Genomic DNA, 21,124 nt, shown 5'->3' on the forward strand with positions numbered 1-21,124 from the left:
TTTGGTATGTGAGGCCAATATAGGGTTAATAACGCTACAATATTTTGTCCCATAACAAAAAAAAAAATCATAGCAGTTATGTGATTAATGCACCATAAAGAAGCAAAAAAATATAACATGTATGAAGCTGATATCTAACCAATCAATTCCATCCTGCCTAAACCAATCAGCAACTTAGCAATGGGGAGGAATAATTGTGCAGATCCTAAGAACTGGAAGATGGATGAACCCGTGGAATATGCATAAAGTAGGCTTCTAATAGATATATATATATATATATTGCTTATTTTAACCTATGCTGTTAGATGGGTTACTACACCTACTGAACTCTAAAATGCAAGAGCTGGGAGGGTGACAGAGGGCTGTCTGGATGGCCGCTCATTGCAGTAAATTTAGTTTGGGGCGATTTAACAGCGGGAAGCACATTATGAGCAGCAAACATTTTATCCTGAAGTCTTCATTCAAATGTAGAGGGGCGAGTGTCGCTATCCATCTCCACTAGGCTTAGACATCATAAGGAGACAAGATAATGACATCATAACGCGCCTGAAAACTCCAAAATATAATGAGTAGACATGGAAGGTAACGGAGTCTAATGCTGCCTTCTGATTGGACAGGAAGGTACCCAAGCAGAGAAAACCAGACTATAAAAAAAAAAAAAGTATAAAGAACTACATTATGCACTTCTGGTCCATATGAACCTATAGATAATAACATAGAGCCCATCAAAGTCTGGGTGGCTGTAGGATTTGGGCCCCCAGGAGCTTGGATACTTATGGGCCTCAGTGTCACATGATCAAATGCACAACCGAGTTCATTAAAAGGAACAGCTACAAACCTTTCGAGTTATTTACTAAACCATGAGTTTGCTACAGTTGAGAGGAGATAAAGCATTTCACGTTATCCATTAAACATGCGCTATGAAGATCTTAGCCAATTCTTTTCTCTAAGAAGATCTGAGCAGATCCTCTTGGGTTGGTCTTTGACGTTTCACATCACCTAACCTGAAAAACCCCCAATAACCTTTCCTTATATAACTCTGTAGATGAGTGTTTCATTATACTTCTACTACCCCATAAATTTAAATGGAAGGGTTTCCATTGAGCGGTGATCTGGCTACTGCACCTCTTACCCGAGTTTTGTCTAAAGGCCGTCCTGTACAGCGGGCAATTACTCTCAATGGATCCATGTATAAAGCTGATGTAGAGGCAAAAGGTGATATTGCCTCATATTGCATGCGCCTACCCAGAATCCCTTGTGGTTGTGGCAGCCCCATGAGATTTCTGAGGGAACAACAAGCCTTCTGGCTTGTCTGGCATCTGTAGATGAGTGTTTAATTATGCTTCTACTACCCCTTAAAATTTAAATGGAAGGGTTTTCCCCATCACCTTTACTCACCATAACTTATGTACTTCTATAACTATAAAATACAACCTGACACTCTCTGCTTATCAAGGAAAACCCAAGCTGGATCATCTTACTGAAGACACCTGCTCTTGATTTTTATAGAATTGCATTTTTTCTTTTACTGAATTACTTTCCAGCAACATTCTACTGTTTGTTACTAAAAAAAAATAACACGCGGACTGCTGCCTAACCTAATCCATTCAAACGATAGCTTCAAACCCTGGCTTAGAGCTCCCTCTGCAGGCAATGAGGGGTAGTGTTTCTTGATCCTTTGCACAGGAGTACGATAGCTACATGACCAACATCAACACTACTAATTTATAGGGCTGCAACTAACGATTATTTTAATAATCGATTAGTTGGCCGATTATTTTTTCGATTAATCGGATAAAAAAAAACAATATGCAAATTTTTTGTTTATTTAAAATAATTTCATGAACTGGATGTTAAAAAACAACTTAAAATTTACATTAACATTCTTATTTTGTTATGATGTAATAAAAAACAATATTTTCAAAGTACAAAAACCCAAACACAATATTTATGAAACAAAATAACCCCAAACATTCTGAAAAGAGGTGGACTATTACTGTTCAAGAAACTTTGCACCCGGCACTTTGCACCCGGCACTTTGCACCCAGCCCCGGCACTTTGCACCCAGCACTTTGCCCCACCCCTGGCACTTTGCACCCGGCACTTTGCCCCAGCCCTGGCACTTTGCACCCAGAACTTTGCACCCAGCACTTTGCACCCAGCCCTGGCACTTTGCACCCAGCACTTTGCACCCAGCCCTGGCACTTTGCACCCAGAACTTTGCACCCAGCCCTGGCACTTTGCACCCAGCCCTGGCACTTTGCACCCAGCCCTGGCACTTTGCACCCGGCACTTTGCACCCAGCCCTGGCACTTTGCACCCAGCACTTTGCACCCAGCCCTGGCACTTTGCACCCAGCACTTTGCACCCAGCCCTGGCACTTTGCACCCAGCCCTGGCACTTTGCACCCAGCCCTGGCACTTTGCACTGTGCCCTGCCCCCACATTCTGCCCTGCCCCCACACTCACACCCTGCACCCACTCTGCTCTGCACCCACACTCACACTCTGCCCTGCACCCAGTCTCCAACTCTGCCCTGCACCCCCACCCCCACTCTGCCCTGCACCCAGTCTCCTGCCCTGCCCCCACACTCACACCCTGCCCTGCATCCCCACCCCCACCCTGCCCTGCACTCAGTCTCCTACCCTGGCCTGCCCCCCCACCCCCACTCTGCCCTGCATCCCCTGAAACCCCACCCCCACCCCCGCGAATCGCTCTGTGCGAATGGAGCCACTCGCACAGAGCGAACCGCAACTAAAAGAAGGCGCGTGTAGCGGAAGCGGGGAACGCTCGCGGAGGTAAGTAAAAGGAGCCGAGTGCTCCAACAACGAATCGATCACTCGATTAATCGATAACGGAAATCGTCGACAACGATTTCCGTTATCGATTATTATCGATTTTATCGATTCGTTGTTTCAGCCCTACTAATTTATAATAAATAAAGTGAGGAAAAATGCCATTTTAATGCATTTCTTTTAATAACGGTTAACCGCGGTACAGCAAAGTTACTGCTACACTATGGTCAATTCAGAAAAGTTATTAAAAGTACCAGTCAGAGGGTTTTGTGAGTAACAAGTCCAAAATCAGGTAATGGACCGGGGGCTGGCTACCATTAGGCTACCGTGATGGAGGAATTCATTTGTATAAAAGGTAAGATCTGTGTAAGAGGACCTCTTAACCCTATGAAGGGACCAGATAACATTATTATTCACAGTAAGGGCTGGAAAGCCCTGGAATGCGACGTCTATGGAGGTTCATTCTCTTTTCTTCTCCGATGAGCCACTTCTCCCTGTGATCCGCTGCGTTACCCTGGCCTCCTGGAGCACTTCAGCATCAAGGATGAGCCGCGGCACGTACCACAGGGACCAGGGGCAACCTCTCCCCTGATCGGAGGATTGGGGAAGAGGTTGTCCCAGTGGTGATCACAGAGGCTCCGTCCTGATGCAGAAGTGCTCCAGGACACCAGGATAACAGAGCGGATCACAGAAGAAGAAAGAAGAATAAAGAAGCGAGGCTGTGGAAACACTAGGAGTTTACAGAGACATTGAGAGTAACAGAGCGTAATTTACGGTGAGTGACCAAAAAAAGAAAAGAAAAAAAAATTGGGCTCAACTGAAAGCCCAGGAAATGCAATTTGTTGTCCGAAAAGGAAGAGACTAAACTCAAAACAAAAAAGATGTCCGAATCATTTTTGGTCCATGCTGAAAAGTCTACTGACCACGTAAGCACATAATGTGCTAGCAGAAAGTTTCAATATTTATTTTTATAATTTTCTAAAACAAGGCTACTGATTAAAACTTAAACAACTTAACATGGTGAGACTAAAAATCCACTAAAGTTTGCCAGCAGCATTACGATATGGTATAAAAATATGAATTTCTCTTTACAGGAAAAGCCCCCCAGAAAAAGATGTATAGACATTCTGTAGAAGTTACCTTTTTCAATCCAGCAAAGCCTTCTGATTCCAGAAAGAAAAACGCAAAAGGCATCAACACAAATAGGCACAGATTGGAGAACAGAGACACGAGGTTCCACAAACCTGCAAACATAATATATAAAAAAAAAAAAAATGGTTACTACAGAACTCCGAAGAAAGAATGCAGACCACTAAAATTCTGAGCACTCCGAGGGCTTTAAACGAGAACCGTCAGATCGGTGATAAAACGATAACTGAATTTATCACAGATCATCATCTATCACCTGTGTTGCTGTGTTTAAGGTGCAGGCAGATTTCCCTTCATTTCCCACAACGCCTTAGAATCCTCTCAGCAGGAAGTTCGGAGACCGAACACGAGCCTCTAGCGCTAAAGCTTGTTTACAACTGTACAATTACCCCCCCCAAAAGGCAACTCCTGCGCACGCTGCTGTTCAAAAGTTTGGGGTCAATCACAAATCTTGTTTTTGAAAGAAAAGCTGATTTTGCCAGTTAAAACAACATGAAATGGATCACAAATCCGGCGCAGACGGGGTTAATGTTGTAAATGACTATTGTAGGTGGAAACAGCTGATTTTTAATGGAATCTCTTCATAGGCGTACAGGGGCCCTTTATCACTCCCATCACTCCTGGGTCCCAATGGCCCTTTTATCACTCCCATCACTCCTGGGTCCCAATGGCCCTTTATCACTCCCATCACTTCCGTGTTCCAATAGCCCGTTATCACTCCCATCACTCCTGTATTCCAATGGCACGTTGTATTCACTGATCCAAGTTTAAGTTTAAAAGGCTAATTGATCATTAGAAAACCCTTTTGCAATTATGTTACAGAAATTTCCTAGTTCACCTTTAACTGGTTCTAAATTATAGTTACAACAGGACACCATGGTCACTATGCTAAAATATTTTAATTCCATTTACAATAACAACTAACTTATTAACACTGAATCAGTTTAAGTTTGGTTGTTCTCTAGAATTAGACATTTTTACAAATATTAGACCCGATTTCTGGCACATAATTTTTCATCAGGACAAAATAAACAGGAGTCTTGTGAGTAAAGGGTTAAATCTAATAACGGAAACCTTAATAACGCAAATGAAAATGCTTAAGGACACAAGGAGCCGAGGACTAAAGGAACTCTAGGACCCTCTTAGACTTCTGCGCTCTGGTATATGATGGCGCAACATAAATAGAAGATATAGATAATAATAGGATGATCTTGGCTTCTTTGAAAGTTACCATTTAGAATGCATTTCTGTGGATAAGATACATATACAAGAAAAGAGAATACGAGAAAGATATATATACCGCGCCAGTCAGTGTTTAGGAAAGATGCTCCAATTACACTAGCGTCTCAGCTAGTGTAACAAAAAAATAAATAAATAAATCAGTCTTCTAACCCACAACTCCAAAAATATATTACCCATCAATAGCCCTTGAGGCTTGATAAAGACTCTGGAGAGGCGAAACGCATTGCGGGGAAAGTTAGAGTGTCAGGATGACCGCTAAAACGGAGTCAGGTCTTATCAGACCAATTTTATTGCTTTTAATAGCTGATCCATCCTTGACAGATTTGGGAGAGATATATCCCTATTGGTGGGTGATACATTTTGTGTGGGTTAGCGCACTGGTTTGCGTTCCTATATTCATAAAGATACATATAGCCTCTTCCGTGTTCTCTCAGCGCCCTCTAGTGGACACTTATAAAACTAGTTTCGAGCAGAAATATATACTCAAAAATTTACTTGAAAACAGGGTAATATAAAGATTTTGTTACCCAAATTGGGATTTTAAAGTGGGGCAAACATTTTTGAAACAAAAAAGAATTTTAAACAAAGTTGATTAGAAATACAATAAAATTAGAATCACAGCAACCAATCCTTATCAGCAATTGCCAATGCAAAAAAAAATAAATAATTTTTAATTTGCTCTATGATACCCTGTTCGTTTTGACTTGGGAACGATATAAAAATAAAGACAAATATAGAAAATAATGTACATGTACTGAACACTTACTACTATGTGCTGCAGTTATGGTTACTGCCACTAGGTGGCGCACCTGAACACAAGAAATATGTACACGCGATCGATTATTCCTTTATTAATGATCCATCCCACAGCAAAAATGACCAATACTGAGGGGTTTATGGAGGAGTCCGTATAACAGAGGTCTCTCTCAGTACAATTCTCTTATGGTTTTAGAGCCTTGCTTTCGGTAAAAGGTGCAGAAATTTGTCAGCAAAGTCAGTAGTTCCGTATTGCCGTTTATGGAATTTACATTAAATATGAAAGCCCAGGGGACAAAAAGTTGACCGTGAGGAAACTTTACTGCAAAATTGGACTATAAGGTCCCCTACGTGTATAAAAAAAAAAAAATACATTTAAAAATAAATAAATAAATATATATATATATATATATAACCACCTTTACAAAACGGTCACCAAACTTTGTGAAGCGCGCCAACACATGCCACAAAATGCAACGAACAGCAATCCTGCTCTTTTGGCAGACTGTAGCTGATGGGTAAGCGCTCTTCTGATGTTCGCAATAGCTAACATATACAGGGCAGGGAACCCCCGACCCTGCTTCCATTACCAAGTAATATATTAGTTTAACCCCTTAAGGACCGGGCTCATTTTTCGTTTTGTACCCTGTGGGACCGAGGCTGTTTTGACACTTTTGTGGTGCTTGTGTTCAGCTGTAATTTTCTCCTCACCCATTTAGTGTACCCACATAAGTTATATATTGTTTTTTTCAGGACAAGATGGGCTTTCTTCAGATACCATTATTTTGATCGTATAAAAAAAAACATGGTGAAAAATTGAAAAACACATTTTATGAATTTTATTTGAAAAATCTTTTACTCACCTAAAAAAGCAAGTTAAAAAAACTAGCTAAATAGATTCTACTACTTGTCCTGAGTTTAGAAATACCCAATGTTTTTATGTTTTTTTGCTGTTTTTGTAAGTTATAGGGCAATAAGTACAAGCAGCGTTTTATGATTTCCAAATCTTTTTTAACAAATCTGGTCAGTCTGCCTCCATCTCCTCTTTGGAATATCTTTGAAGCCGGTTAACTCAATTTAACCCATTCAAACCATATATTTTTGAAAACTAGACACCCCAGGGTATTCCAAATGCTGTTATTTTAACCCTTTCCATGCACCAATTATAGAACTACACTTTGTCAAACTTTGTAATAGTAATTTTTTTTATTTTTTTTTTTCCACACAAATTGTACTTTAGTTATAGATATACAGGTTCTGGTATATGTCACTGTCAAACAACACCCCAATGTGTGTTCAGGAACATCTCCTGAGTGCAGTGATACCCGACATGCATGGGTTTGTCGGGTTGTTTGAGATTTAAAATGCCACATTTGGGAAGTGCGCTTTTTTTCTCCATTTTGGTCAGTCTGTACCTATGCCCTATCTTTGAGCTCGGCCACTCCAATTTACCCCATCAGCCATTTTTTTTATATATTAGACACCCCTTGGGTATATTAAGTGCTTTTATTTTAACTCTTTGTTGAGATTTTTGAGAAATTTTAGCACTTGCTCAAAATAAAACGATTTTTTTATTTTATTTTTTTAATACTTTAATATTTATTTTTTTTTACACATTTTGCTGGTACTGGATGGTTCATTAAAGTGACATCACTGCATAATTATTTTTAAATGTTAGCACATTTTTATTTTTTTTTTATTTTTTTTTTAATATTTTACTAATCACATAGTGATTAGAAATCTGGGCTCCATTGACTTGCATGGTTGAATGCAGTACCTGTATTCAACCTGCAAGTGGAGCCAGAGTTCTCTAGAGGGTCTGGAGACCATCTAGCGACCTCTTTCTTCTTTATTGTTTTTTTTCCCGGGCCGCCGCCATCTTGCTGATGGCGAAGATCACCGGCAGCTGCGGCTGTGACCGCTCTCCGGAGCGGTCACAGCCCATCCCCAGGTAAGTGTTTGGTGTCGCTGATGCCTCCTGATCGAGGCATTCCAGCGACACCGTTTAAGTTTAGGAGGAGATCGTTGATCGCCTCCTAAACGCTTTTAAAACAATGGCGGCTGTTGACGCCCCGGGGAGGGGCCAGACATGGCCCCCGATGCCGATCTCGGCGTTACTGAATGCCTCGACATCGAGGCATTACAGTAACGCCGTTTAAGCGAAGAAAGTGATCGTTGATCGCTTTCTAAGCTTATTTAATTTTTTGACGGTTCAGGACCGTCAAAGGTCATTTAGTGACCTTCTTGTCATGACGGTCCTGAACCGGCAAAGGTCGTGAAGGGGTTAAAAAAAAATATTAAAAAAAAAATTATTCACCTTTTATAACACGGAGACAAAATTTTATGGCACATCAGACCCATTCTAGTCTGCCTGTTTTTCCTGATGTAAAGACCCAAACCTTAATCAGTACTTGGTCCCATCTTAGATTCAGGAGCCATGTGTCTATCAAATTCCCACACTGGATTAGCCTCTACCACCTCTGTTGGGAGACTGTTTCACTTATCTACCACCCTTTCGGTAAATAAAAAATACATACATACGTACATGTGTGCAAAATATATATATACATATACACACACACACACACACACACACACACACACAGAGACATACTGACCATGGATCAGGGAGTCGTTTAGCCACTGGATATAGTAGCTCTTGGGAAAGGACATGAGGATTTCATTGCTGACGATGGAGAAGGGGAGCAGAAGGACGGCTCCGGCTGAAACCGCCAGCGTGAAGGTGCAAAGGAAAAGCCTAGAAACAGAAAACATTGCTGTCCATTAGAGTAGGAAGTAAAAGAGCTTTACTGATCACAGCTGGATACAATTCTCGCTGGTTAAAAAAAAAAAGGCAGAATTTATCCAATTTACAGACTCAACATTAAAATGGAAGAATTAGCTTTTATTACTCATTACGTGCTCATCTACATCATCTTCTAAGCTTCGGTTCCCTGTGACATGGAAAGATGGAGGTTCTCCCTCCTTAGGTTGGTAAATACTCCCAGAAGGATAAAGCAGAGAGGTGTTGTGGATGCGCTCAGTGCTTTACCGAAAAAGGGTCTCGACCAGGTACAGGAAGCCCTCCACATCTCCATGTTACAAGTAACAGAAAGAGTAAGCGAAGTCATAACGAAGCGCTTCCTCCATTAATCCATTCCATCAGAATTTACTGCTTCGAGGAATTACGACACAGACGATATTTTAATATAATGCGGGGGCTGTGAATCTGCAGCATTCATGATTCACGCCCTGTTGGGAGTGCGGATGAGCTTCTTGGGAGTGGAGGTTCTGCCTGTTGGCTCTCCCGGTTCTAGAGCTGCCGTGGGAGAACCCATTACGCGAGGCTGCTGGATAATGTTATGTTTTAAAGGGACCGCTCTGCTGCAACGTACATTATAAACACAAAGAGCATCGCAACAGCGGATAGGATATACGTACGAAACGCGGTTGACTGTGGCATCTTCATCTTCTTGCTCATCTGAAAACACAAACGAACGACACAATAAAGGCACTTTATCAATCCAACAAACAACATGCGCAGGGAGGTTACTGTATCCCATCTATGCAGGTGCTGTCAGAAACCACCCAAGGCTGATAGGGGCTGATATGTTCCAGACTGATCCTCGCTTCCTTATGATGGCATCTGGGTAACAAAATAATCAGCGTCAACCATAATGGGCTGTTGGTGGGGCTCGCCATAAGATCTGCGGCTACGATATTAATAAATACAGTGCTGTATGCAGTCATGACAATTACTAATAAAAAATAGCGGGTTTTATTTAATTCTACTCCAACTTCTTTTATCTGCAGACCTGGAGGCCATCACATTTTTTGTTTTGCTCAGTCACCACACTGAGCTGATGCTTTATGGCAATGCTAATGAAGTCCATCGCTCCATAGACTTTCATTAATTAGAGGATCCCACTGGATTGTTAAAATTATTTTTTTTTACATATCATTCAACCCCGATTCCTCAGTTATATTTTGGGCTTGCTTGCATAATTATTTATTTATTTATTTATTTATTAAGGGCAGAAAGAAAGTGCTTTGTTTTTCTTTGTATAGTCCAAAGAACCATGTTAAAAAAAAACACACAAAAAAATTAAAGAATGGAGGAAAAGAAATCTCCTTTTAGGCCAAAACAAACGATAGAAATAATGGAAACCAAAGCGATTGTCTGACCGCTCTTAGTCAATGTATTTAATAACTGTGGTCGGACGTACAGATAGATCACGCACAAAGCTCATGGAGAGGAGAGCCCGCTTTTGCAGAATAAAACTTCCATAAACTTCAGTCTAGATCAGGGGTTCTCAAACTGCGGCCCTCCAGCTGCTGCAGGACTACATATCCCATAATGCTCCTTCAGCTAAGGGGCTGGCTGAGGAGTATGGGAGATGTAGTCTTGCAGCAGCTGGAGGGCCGCAGTTTGAGAACCCCTGGTCTAGATGAAGGTCATAGGAACTGGAGCCCGCAAGATGCCATCTTTCCTTTTGATTTTATAGAAATTGAACAAAACTCTATAAATATGTCAGTGTATTTATTAAATATATTATTATTATTTGGGAGAGGAAGGATTTAACAGGTGGGCCGAGCCCCCCACTTACTATACGCACAGCATGTAGACGACAGGGAAACGCTTACCCGCTTTCCTTTTGTAACGAGTAATGATGAAGTAGGACACAATGTACAGGATGGCAAACATCAGAAAGCAAATCTAGGGGATAAGAAAGAAAAGATGGTGGGGTAACACTGAAAAAAAAAATCAAAAAGCGGTTTAAGGCGATCGGGATGATGAATAAATAAATAACACGCAGATCAGTCTCTCCTTCCATCCTTTACGCGAAGCCTCGTTTATCTGGAGATCTCACGTGGCTCACATTCAGTGTAACAGCAGCTTTAATTACCACCAACCGCGTCCTGTGGGAAACGGTCCTACTGGGATAAAAACTCAGAGCTTAATCTGTCCTTGGACTTGTCTTAGATTCAGGAGTCAGAAATCCCCTCACTGTATTAGCCTCTACCACTTCTGCTGGGTGGATGGTCCATTTACATACTACCCTCTTAACAAAGAATAAATGTAAAAAAAAAAAACACACATAATATACGTTATTAAAAGATTATATTGCAGTTGATTCTCACTCAAAATACAAAACAATAACGATACAAACAACATCTGCCGGATATGATAGCCGAACAGGGCGGCCTGTACACAATGTACTTTTCCACTGAAGGAAACGGAAAGTAATCCTACGGCGAAAAAGGCATACAAGGTCACGTAGGAAATCAATCAATTATCTATTCAGGCAAAAGAAACCTGTATAGGTTTAAAAAATACCCCACGGCTTCCGATTTTATTAACCGTGTTTTTAGTTGGAGATCGGGGGATGGGAGAGCTCCAGCATGCTTTATTAGAAGTGGTCCATTATCTCACCTGGGTAAGGATAAGGATCGGGGATGATCTGGAACGGGACAGTCCCCCTTTAAAAACGGTGAGGAGCAACGCATCCCATAAATGACATCGCTGACCATTAATAATGCGAGAAGCCCTAAAAACTCCAAAACTGGATTAACAAACTATCACGAATCGTTACTGCCCTGTGTGCCCTGCGCTGTCTGTATTTAAAGGCACCCATTGACAGCACAGCCTCTTTATGTAGTGGATTCCGCATCTTTATCACCCTTACTGTAAAGAACCCCTTTTGCTGCTTTAGGTGACAATTCTTCCTTTCTTCAAGTCTGAATGGTGACCTCTTGACTTAATCAGTAGTTGGTCTCGTCTTAGATTCAGGAGCCATATGCCTATCCCAGGGGTGTCCAACCTGCGGCCAGGGCCGGCCCGACAACGGAGCCCAGTGGGGCAACCGCTCCAGGCGGCACTTTTGAAGGGGCGGCACTTTTGAAGGGGCGGCACTTTTGAAGGGGCGGCACTTTTGAAGGGGCGGCACTTTTTTGCCGCCCCAAGCCCTTTTTATTTTTTTTTAAAAGCCGAGAAGAGAGAGAGAGAGGGCGCCGAGTGGGTTTCACTTACCAAGTTGTCAGTACCCGCTCGGCGCCCCTCTCTCCTCTGCGAGCCCTCTAGCTCGGTCTCGGTGCCGGCTTGTAATGTTGAGCGCCAGAAGATGACATCATTTCCGGCGCTCAGCATTACAAGCCAGCACCGAGACCGAGCAGGGAGACTCGCCGCAGGACTGCTGAAAGGTAAGTACGGGGGGGGGGGGGCGGCGAAGTTTCCAGCAGCTGCAGGACTAAATCGCCAACAATGCTTTTTCAGCTAAGAGGCTGGTTGAGGAGTATGGGAGATGTAGTCTTGCAGCAGTTATAGGGCCACAGGTTCGACACCCCTGGCCTATCCCATGCGTGTTTAAATACCCTCACTGTATTAGCCTCCCAGCAGACATGGTAGAGGGTATTTCACTTATCTACCACCTGCTTTGTAAAGTAACACTACATCTAAGCCTCTGACTCTCTAGTTTTAGATGATGACCTCTTGTTCTAACATTTCTTCCCCTTTGAAATAATCTTCCCTCCTGTACTGTGTTAAATTCTCTCTCTCTCTCTCTTCTCTCTTCCGAGCCGGACATACCGAGCTCCCCTGGTCTCTTCTCATAATTGTTATCCTGCGTAATAAGGCTTCGCTTTGCTATGTGATAGGTGATCAATTAAGGTCAGATCTACCAATAAACGCGTGGAGCCGGGCGTCCGTTCAGGTTATCAATTACCGGCGAAATATCTACATGAAAGAGGAGATAATAATCCGTTTTAAAAGCCGATTAAAGCATTTAAACATCAGGCAGAATTATTTGCTCCCTTTTTTTGTTCTCAGTACCAGCGGAGGAGATTAATTTGTCGAAAGTAATTCAGAGACTGGAAGATCTACATAAAAAAAAAAAAATGCATCTTTCCGTGAAAGCGGCGACGCATGACGCTGACAGACGTCCAAGGATTTTTTTTATCTTATGATGGGGCCGCCGAAGATTGGTGGCGTTGAATTCCCAGACAAAGACGACTCCGACAACGCGCACAGAACGCCATTAATTTCTGGTGTGCCATTCATTAATTCCGCCATGAATAGAATAAAGCCAAGTTTTGGGGGTATAAATTACAAAGGAACATCTCATTAACGTCACGGCAGAATGAAGGGCCCTTAGATATTCGGAATTACAGAGCGTTTAACAGAAAATTAAAACAAAAAAGTCATCTCAAGAGGTCACTGGTTTCTGTTAAAGCTCAGACTAAAATACTGTTGTATCTGTAACACTGTATTTGCTCGACTACAAGGCAAGGGTTAAATCCACGGCACCGCCGCATAGCAGACTAAGCCTAGGGGCTTGTCCCTCTCTCACACTCTTTTTTTATTCTCTCTTTTTCAATGTCCCCCTACCTTCTCCGCCGACCGCTTCCGTGTCCCATTTTCCCTCAGCTCCGCTTCTGCCTCTTCTTGGCCTTCTCTTTCTCTGTGAATCCCTCCGCCGTTCTGGCCTTTTGGAACGGCGCCACTAAGCGCACCACAGGGACAGCCTCTCCCACCCGTTACTTCAATAGGAGGAGAGGGAGTTCACGGAGTCTACATACCTTTTGCCTAAGTACCTGGATAACAGAGCTGATAAGAGGGAGAAGCGGATGAAAGAAGAGCAAAGAAGAAGAAGCGGAGCTGTGGAAAAGAAGACAGGGACATGGTAGTGGTCGGTGGAGAAGATAAGGAGATATTGACAGAGAGTATGAGAGTGAGTGTTGGAGTGAGTGGGAGTGTGATAGCGACGAAAGCAAAAACTGTGGTTTTGATTTTTTCCAATAGGATTGTCTTATATTCAGGCAATTTCTCTCTTTTTTGTTTGTTTCATAAAAGATCTAAGCTAAGTTTCTGGGGTCATCTTATAATCGAGCACATGCGGTATTAGGAAATTACTAGACTGTATCACATCATGGGAATGGATTTTCTGTTAATCTATACAGAAGGTTACGCCTTATGTATAGGTTACTCACACATTGGGGTCAATTTACTAAACAAGCAACCAACAGTCCTAGTTTTTCGCCAACCCAAACAGTCCAGATTTTCAGCCATCGCCCCACCATCCCAGGTACCTACTCCATTGTCCCATAGGGAACATGGGTCATTTGGGTGAGATCCTCTGATCGGTCAAGTGAGGTCAGTCCAGCAACAGCTCCCCCGATAGAGGTGTCCTGATTTGGGCACCCGAAATATGGGGGGGGGGGTATGTTGCAGTGCAGGTAAGTTCTATGCTTCAACTTGTCACCCTTAGCGTGTTTCCCCTGCAAGACGGGTTACGTTAAGTCCAGGAGATAAAATATCTCAAATATATGGTGGAAAGCAATCCAGGGCTGGACAAATTTACGTAAAATACTACCAGTTGACTTGGAACATTTCCATAAAGATCAATAGATAACAGAACCCCCAAAAACCAATACGATCTTAGGAGTAATGGCTACCTTGCTCACAATTGTCCGGCCCCGACATACCGATCATGGTTGGCCCATCACATGGATGCAAATATTGAACTCCTTGAACGGTTTTGCAGAGATTCGCATAGAATTAAGCCGCCCCCTTTAAGAACATTAATGTATTTGTGCCAAATAGCGCACAAAATAAATAAAAGTGATCGCGATCGTTCTAATAAACAGTGAAATATGCTGGAAATGGACTAGACAGCATTTAAAACTATACACCTAGATAGTTTTTTGTTTTACAAATAATACATTTTCAACTATGAGCTGCTTCCTAAACGGACAATAAATAAGACATTAAAGAGGGGCAACTTTTACTAGCCACGTTTTCTCGATTGTAATTAGCGTACTTAATACATCTGTGCGAAGAAAGGGCTTTAAATTTTACTGCCGGTGTTTTTCTTGATACGGTATTTATCTTAAGGAAGATAAATAGGTAAATATCAGGAAACCCAGGAGGTTACTACATATGCAGGTTAACCCCCCGTGGGAATCTCAGACACAACGATTAGAAACAGCATTTTAATGACCCACATTGAGCATGGTGCGTGGCCTCCAAGCCAACGCAGAGAAATAAACATTTTAAAAAACACCCCAGCTTAGCGAACGTGCGTTTAAGGGATAAATACCCAACGGCTCAAAATACCATTTGACAAAAGCCGGCTTTTTCCGATACGTTACCAACACAGCCGGGCGAACCGTCACGGGTTGAAGTTCTGCAAGACTGAGCCGGAGACGGCTAAGCAGCTGGACCACTTCCAGGGTTTGTGCCAAACCAGAGCTGCCATTACTACCCGAGAACTTCGATGATCCGCAGCCATCCTTCTTTTGCGGGAGCGGCTTCTTGAAGAGGCGGGTCTAGCCATGTGAAGAGGTGGGGTTAGGAAGGCATAGGGGGCAGGGCTAGCCCCAGATTGTCTTTTTTCCCCAGCCCATTAAAGGCCAAGTGGGCAGGACCAAGATGGAAAGTGGCCGCCCCACTGCCAAGACAAAGAAGAAACGGACCCGGAGACTGAGGGTAAGAGGGCTTCTCCTGTTATGATTACTGGGGCTTCCTAGACTGCGAGACCCCAAAAATCACCCCCCCCTAAAAGCTACAAGATGTGAAACTCAAGATCATCTATACACTCAAAGGCTTTTCAGTTACAGAAACACCTGCCAGGCTGGACTTCCATGCCAAAACCTACGAGCTTCCAGCTCAATTCCACTAATACAACGAGATAACCTCCAGCCCTGGCAATCGAGACCGAGCCTTTCATCATTGCCAGGTCGATAAAGTAAATAGTTCAGCTGGTAGAAGTAACAATTATTTATCACACGGCACGCACACTATTTAAAGCTGAGGCTGCACTCCTAGAGCTTCGAGTCTCCTGTGGGAAGAAAAGCTCCCTGAAAGAGACAGAGAACGATAACTACAACTCGACCGCCAACTTAGAATAGAGCTCCACTGTGCCGCGAATTATTAGGCTTATTTATTGCAGAGAAACATTAATACTATGACAAGTGTCACCAGCGCATAGCGAATACTAGAGTGGGACTGTGACCAATAGATCGTTCAGAATCATTAAAATTCTACGTTTAGGATCATTAAAATTCCTCGAACTACATTTTCCCCAATTAGTCTAATTGTTTTGGAGATATTTGATTTAAACTATGGAACAATTTTGACTTAGAGAAGCTGACATCTGTGGTGGAGGAGCACTGAGAGCCCTTACCGTAATGCTGCCGTGAGACAAGCAATTTATTTACTTTTTGAATCCGTCTCTTCATTAGTTAAATGCCATAGAATGTTAAACACGTAACTCTTGGCATGTTTGCCGAATGTACAACCTTGAAGATCATAGAACGTGCCAAGTGCATCCTTTGTAAGGGCCAAGCGTTATGAAGCCACCATTTACAGTGCCTTGTAGTTTCGGAAGTTTCAGGTGAGCATCATAAAAAAAACAAAGATGGGATCCCCAACGAGTAACTGCCCGATTATGGGTCACAGGGCAACATTAGTAAGGTGGGATGTAGGGACTTGTGCCAATGCATGCGTAATGCCAGTATAAGGCACTGCAGAGGCGGTCATCCCATGATGACCATGATCTTCACTCACAGATGGATGAACCCCAAGTTTCGGCACACTACTCATTCTCTAAAAATACAGCATCACACTGGGGACGTCCATCCTGAGCAAAGCTTAATGATCACTTCTTTGGAAAGTTTGTACGATGTACCTCTCACCAACTTCACACGGAGGTCCGCAGATAATGACGCTGTACAAGGCAGAACATTCAAGTAGCTCCTAATACGGAAAAACTATCGAAGTCTTAAGAAGTATATAAGAAACGGAACATCCTGGTTAATGTGTCTGGAAGAAAGAACAATCAGGACAGCGTCAATGTCGGAAACCCCAACATTACTTCAGCTCCTGTTTTGGCCAATTGGTGGATTCACAGATGGACCACCTAGAAGAATTCGGTGTGAATTTAAACACATCTATTATTAGAATTTCAGGACACTCGAGGAGCAGCTGGTGTACAATTCATACAGGTCTCAAAGCACGACGGGCATCTACTTCATCTACAAGTTTTAAATTGTATACACAAGTAAGCATGATAAGAAGGTAAGCAGATGGCTCCTGGGGAGCAAGCATTATTCCCAGAAGGATACCACATGATGCAAGATTCCAAGATGGGTTCAAAAAGAACTCAAAAAGAGTTTGCATGGGTTAAATACAGAAGGGCTGGTGAAGCGAGTGAGCGCTGCAATCAACAAGACGTTGGGTGACTTGGAGGGATTTCTCAGAGAAACCAGACAAAGTGAGCTCCAGGAAAAGCTTGGCTGACCCTGTATCATGTATTGTTTAATCTCTGAGGTCTCCTCACCTATTGAATTATGCATTATACAGGGCCAGCTCAGCCCTTTAGCTGGAGGAGCCTGCCAGTGCTGACCCTTCATAACAAATAGTAAGGTAGTGAATAAACCCCCAACTCAAAAACAACATCATTCACTAACAACCGTCTACAATACGGTAAACCGGGGCCGATAACGTGACCTGCTGTGTGCCGGAGAGATAAGAACAGCAAACTGCCTCACGTGAAGCTCATTGCCAAAAACACAACGCCCCAACACAGAATGGGATTATAAACAACAACAAAAAATGCAACGCTTACATGAAAGCTGCATTACAATTCAGCTGACGATTTTAACCCCTTATAGACAACGGGCTGTCCTTAAACCCACTAATGACTTTTGTGAAGGGGTTAAGTTTTATATATATGTATATATATATATATATATATACTATTATTATTATAATTCAGATTTTTGTTTTTTTTAGTGGACACATAATAAGCATGCTTTGAAACAGGGCGACATTTAGAATCCCGTTTAAATAGCGGAGATGAGGTTGTTGTCTGGAGAGACAGCTTTTAGAACACTTAGGCTATTATTATTTATTTATTTATATAGCGCAGTCATAGACTGCAGCGTCGTACAAGTGCTGAACAGGACACCACAAGTAATGGCGACAAACTGTACTTATAACGACAGCTTGAAGTGACACAGAGGGACCCGATACGTTAAAGGACTTTGTTGCCATAACAAAAAAGGTTTGTTTGCTCAACATGCTACACGCTAAAATCATGGGTGCCACTAAAAGTACCACTAATTATTCTGATATTTGTTAATATCAGATTTTTTTCTGATATTAACAAATAATAAATAAATAAAAGTGAAATGATGGGAAATCCCTTTTAATGTCCAGCTTTAAACGAGTTACAGGTTCAATTCACTGCAGTTGATGCTGGCTGTGGATGATGAGAATGGTAGTGTAAAGCAGCTGATGTGGCCTTGTCACACACTCACCATTAATGGTTAAACCCTGAGCACAGACTCCTCATAAGTTTACTTTCCCTTCCCTCTGCCTGAGTAAAGGGTTAAGTCCTGCTGTCTGTCAGGAGCATCAGTAGCGAGTACCCAGCCAGGCTGTGCGTGCACCCGGCGCTGCGCTGTCAGTATACTCACAATGCATTCTCTAACTTGGCTGTGAAAGTTCTGCTCCCGGATGGTCACCTCGTCCTCTTCCATCCTTCATATTGCTGGAGCCCAGGCTGCACTGAACATGTTGCGGTTCCCCCTGAAACGCATCCCCCGCGGCCACACAGGTACAACAATAACAAAGAGATGATCCCGGGCTCTGTCTGCGATGGGCTCGCTTCGCTTCCTCCTCCTGTACGGCAGCTCAGCCCCAAAAACACACACACCCAGACGGCGTGTGTGTAACGCGACATCCTATTGGCTCGCTGCTGTGAGGGCTGAATTGTGATTGGTGAGGGCTGAATTGTGATTGGTGAGGGCTGAATTGTGATTGGCTCAGCTTCCTACACCCGCTCTGAAGCCGCCCCTGCCCTTCTTCCTGTCAGTCAGTATGAGCGCTGCAGTAGAAGGAGAGGCAGGTGGCAGATGGGAGCCCTACATGCTTCATCTTGATGCCCTAATTATCTAGTGTGCTCATTAAATATAATATAATTGAGTATTATATATATTTAATAGAATGTAATATAATCAAATATCATTTAATAGAATATATTTTTAATTTAATGTAAGGTTGTATTTATATATATATATATATATATATATATATATATAATCTGCTCTATTTATTAGAGTAGCAGCCTGTTTAGTACTAATTATTATTAAAATATTTTTTCTTCTTAATATTATTATAGTTACGCTGATAGTTTATACTTTAATAATGAATAAATAGCTAAGTATAAATTAAGGGGAAGTCCCCTTAGAGAAGAGCGTTCAATGGTCTACATTAAAAAAAATGTCTTGGTGATTAACGGTTCAGTCTGACACAGGTTTCAACTTCTAAACGAGATCCATCACCTATAAAGGTGTTCTTGGCTTTCTGAGTGTCTCTCTGAGGGAAATCCCGTTCCCCTAAAAAACTTTTTATACTTAATCACGCTCGGCTCATACAAGGGGTGCTCTTCATCTGTCCAACAAACTTACTTGGTATCTATAGGTTCCTTTCTGTCTGTCAACTTCAAACATACACCATATGGACAAAAGTATTGGGACACCTGACCATTACACCAACAGGTACTTTGATGACATCACATTCTAAATACATAGACATCCATATGGAGTTAGTCCCCTTTTGCAGCTATAACGGCTTTCACTCTTCTAGGAAGGTTTTCCACAAGCTTTTGTGGGGTTTCTGTGGAAATTGTTCCCGTTCATCCAGTAGAGTATTTGTGAGGTCAGGCACTGATGTTGGACGAGACGCCCGGCTCGCAATCTCCGTTCCAGTTCATCCCAAAGGTGTTCGTTGGGGTTGAGATCAGGGCTCTGTGCGGCCGGTCAAGTTCTTCCACCTCAAACTCATCCAACCATGTCTTCATTGAGTTTGCTTTGTGCACTGGAGCACAGTCATGGTGGAATAGAAAAGGGCCTTCCCCAAACTGTTCCCACAATGTTGAAAGCGTAGCATTGTCCACAATGTCTTGCTATGTCCCCTTCAGCATTCCGTACATCCCCAGTCCTTGCCCAACTGCCTCAGTCTTGTCACCCACAAGGTAGTCTATGATGCCTTCTAATCTTCTTACCTCACTATTTATCAACTTGACCCTTCCCCTCACATGGACCACCTTCTATTTCTATCTATTCAGCTTCTCTCTTACCACTGGAACATTTCCATCCTTCATTAAGCATGGTGTCATCTGCCCCCTTTTTAAAGAAACCTTCCCTAGATCCTTCATCCCTACCTACCACCCAATCTCCCTCCAAGCTACGGGCTCAATTAGTCTACAATCACCTAACCCACTCCTTTCTTTACTTAACACTTTATCTCCCCAACACTCAAATGACACTGTCTTCACCGCAGTAAATAATGATCTCCTTGCCTCTTACTCATGGCTCAAACTCTGTAGGTAGACCTTGGTACTCCTTGGAAATCCACAGTTTCACCCCTGGTCCTGTCAACTGGCAGCTACCCAAGACAGCGGGACAGTGTCTGAAAATCGGGGCTCTTCTGCTAGACCCAGGAGTATTGGAAAGTATGCATATTTCTACACCTATTCAGACTATTGAAAAGGCCATTATGCTTCATCACCTTCTCCTACAAGGGAAGGGTTCCAAGAAAGTTTATGATCCATCATTGTAATGCTCTCCATAACTTTATCTGGTTTCACTGGAGAACAAGTTCACCGTGCCAAGATTAAGAGAACTGAATATCTGCAACAAAATACAATATATATCAGTCCCTTGTAATTCTATCTCTTATTACCCTTATACCCCCTTGCAAAATGTCAAAGGTCAAGCAGGTAACAATTTAATCGCTCAGCGTTTCTACTCTAGAACTGACTTGGCCTCATAGTCACATCATATTTTGAAGGACTTTCCACAGGAAATATTGGGAATACCAAAAAAGCTAATAAACCAAGTGAATAATAGGGTTATGATTTATGCCTAAATCATGGACGTTTCATTCTAATTAAATTTAAATGTATTTTATACCTCTCAAGAGTGTTAATATAATAAGCGGCCCTTTTTGTAGCTTAATATCCTTGATCCCTGTCAATAATTACATCGGGTGACTAATAAAGTCTGATGGCCAACATTTTTTAATCTATACATTCTTATTCTGTCTCATTAACTGTAATAAATGGATTGGCTGTCCCTGCAGAATCAGCTGAACGGCTCAATGTTAATCAAGGACACAGA

The 21,124-nt window shown here is 42.4% G+C and overlaps 1 protein-coding gene across 2 annotated transcripts in view; it reads right to left on the reverse strand.

The window, feature by feature from the left end:
- The window catches only part of LOC149276495 (limb region 1 protein homolog), a 47,431-nt gene extending 28,950 nt beyond the window's left edge, over positions 1-18,481 (reverse strand). For both annotated transcript variants that reach the window (XM_089503561.1, XM_089503560.1), the window contains exons 1-5: positions 18,419-18,481; positions 10,586-10,658; positions 9,383-9,422; positions 8,560-8,699; positions 3,935-4,038 (exon numbers count right to left, since the gene is read on the reverse strand). In XM_089503561.1, coding sequence (XP_089359687.1) covers positions 3,935-4,038; positions 8,560-8,699; positions 9,383-9,422; positions 10,586-10,658; positions 18,419-18,481 — 420 coding nt within the window. The remainder of the gene's footprint in view (positions 1-3,934; positions 4,039-8,559; positions 8,700-9,382; positions 9,423-10,585; positions 10,659-18,418) is intronic.
- Positions 18,482-21,124: the final 2,643 nt, after the last annotated feature.

This window comes from Sceloporus occidentalis, unplaced genomic scaffold, assembly GCF_023333645.1.
Source record: "Sceloporus occidentalis isolate IW3139 unplaced genomic scaffold, rSceOcc1.0.p SCAF_236, whole genome shotgun sequence".
NCBI lineage: Eukaryota > Metazoa > Chordata > Lepidosauria > Squamata > Phrynosomatidae > Sceloporus > Sceloporus occidentalis.